Source organism: Penaeus monodon, chromosome 22 (genome assembly GCF_015228065.2).
Source record: "Penaeus monodon isolate SGIC_2016 chromosome 22, NSTDA_Pmon_1, whole genome shotgun sequence".
Lineage (NCBI taxonomy): Eukaryota > Metazoa > Arthropoda > Malacostraca > Decapoda > Penaeidae > Penaeus > Penaeus monodon.
This window is the reverse complement of record NC_051407.1, coordinates 7,973,309-7,973,816: the sequence shown is the minus strand read 5'-3', so window position 1 is coordinate 7,973,816 and position 508 is coordinate 7,973,309. Positions and strand designations below refer to the sequence as shown.

The window sequence follows — 508 nt, the reverse complement described above, 5'->3', positions numbered from 1 at the left end:
TCTTTCAATCAAGAATCAACATTCCTATTCTATCTTGATTTCCTTTTTTTCCCTGAAATTGGATACGTTTTTTTATGATTTTGCACTATGGAAGAAATGTAAACAGTTTCATTGTGACTTGTTTTAATATCTTTCTAAAAATCTTTCACTTGCACTGTTGTAAAAAAAAAAATGCTTTGTAATGGTTGTAGATCAAGAAGCCTACGTGATTTCGCGAGGGGGCAAGTAATGAACGTGTGAAAAGACGTTCCGTATATAAGAAGGTGGACATTGTGGAAAGGCACATTCACCCAGCATGAAGCTTTTGGTGAGTTGTGATTTTCCAGGTTGTGTGAAGTTCACTGCAGATCTCAGAATGAATAATATTTCACAAGTGAAGACCTAATGACATAAGTGCTACATAATGAATGCATACGCAATATATTCATAGAAGTATATAAAAATTCTTCTACAGATCACCTCATTTCTCATCGCTATTGCGGGGGCGGCGCCCGACGGATACGGTAGT

The 508-nt window shown here is 36.6% G+C and overlaps 1 protein-coding gene across 1 annotated transcript in view; it reads left to right on the top strand.

Moving 5' to 3' along the window:
- Positions 1 to 295: 295 nt before the first annotated feature.
- Positions 296 to 508, top strand: part of LOC119587538 (keratin, type I cytoskeletal 9-like) — a 1,113-nt gene continuing 900 nt past the window's right edge. The window contains exons 1-2 of the mRNA XM_037936261.1: positions 296 to 307; positions 455 to 508. The exon at positions 455 to 508 is cut by the window's right edge and continues 900 nt beyond it. Coding sequence (XP_037792189.1) covers positions 296 to 307; positions 455 to 508 — 66 coding nt within the window. The remainder of the gene's footprint in view (positions 308 to 454) is intronic.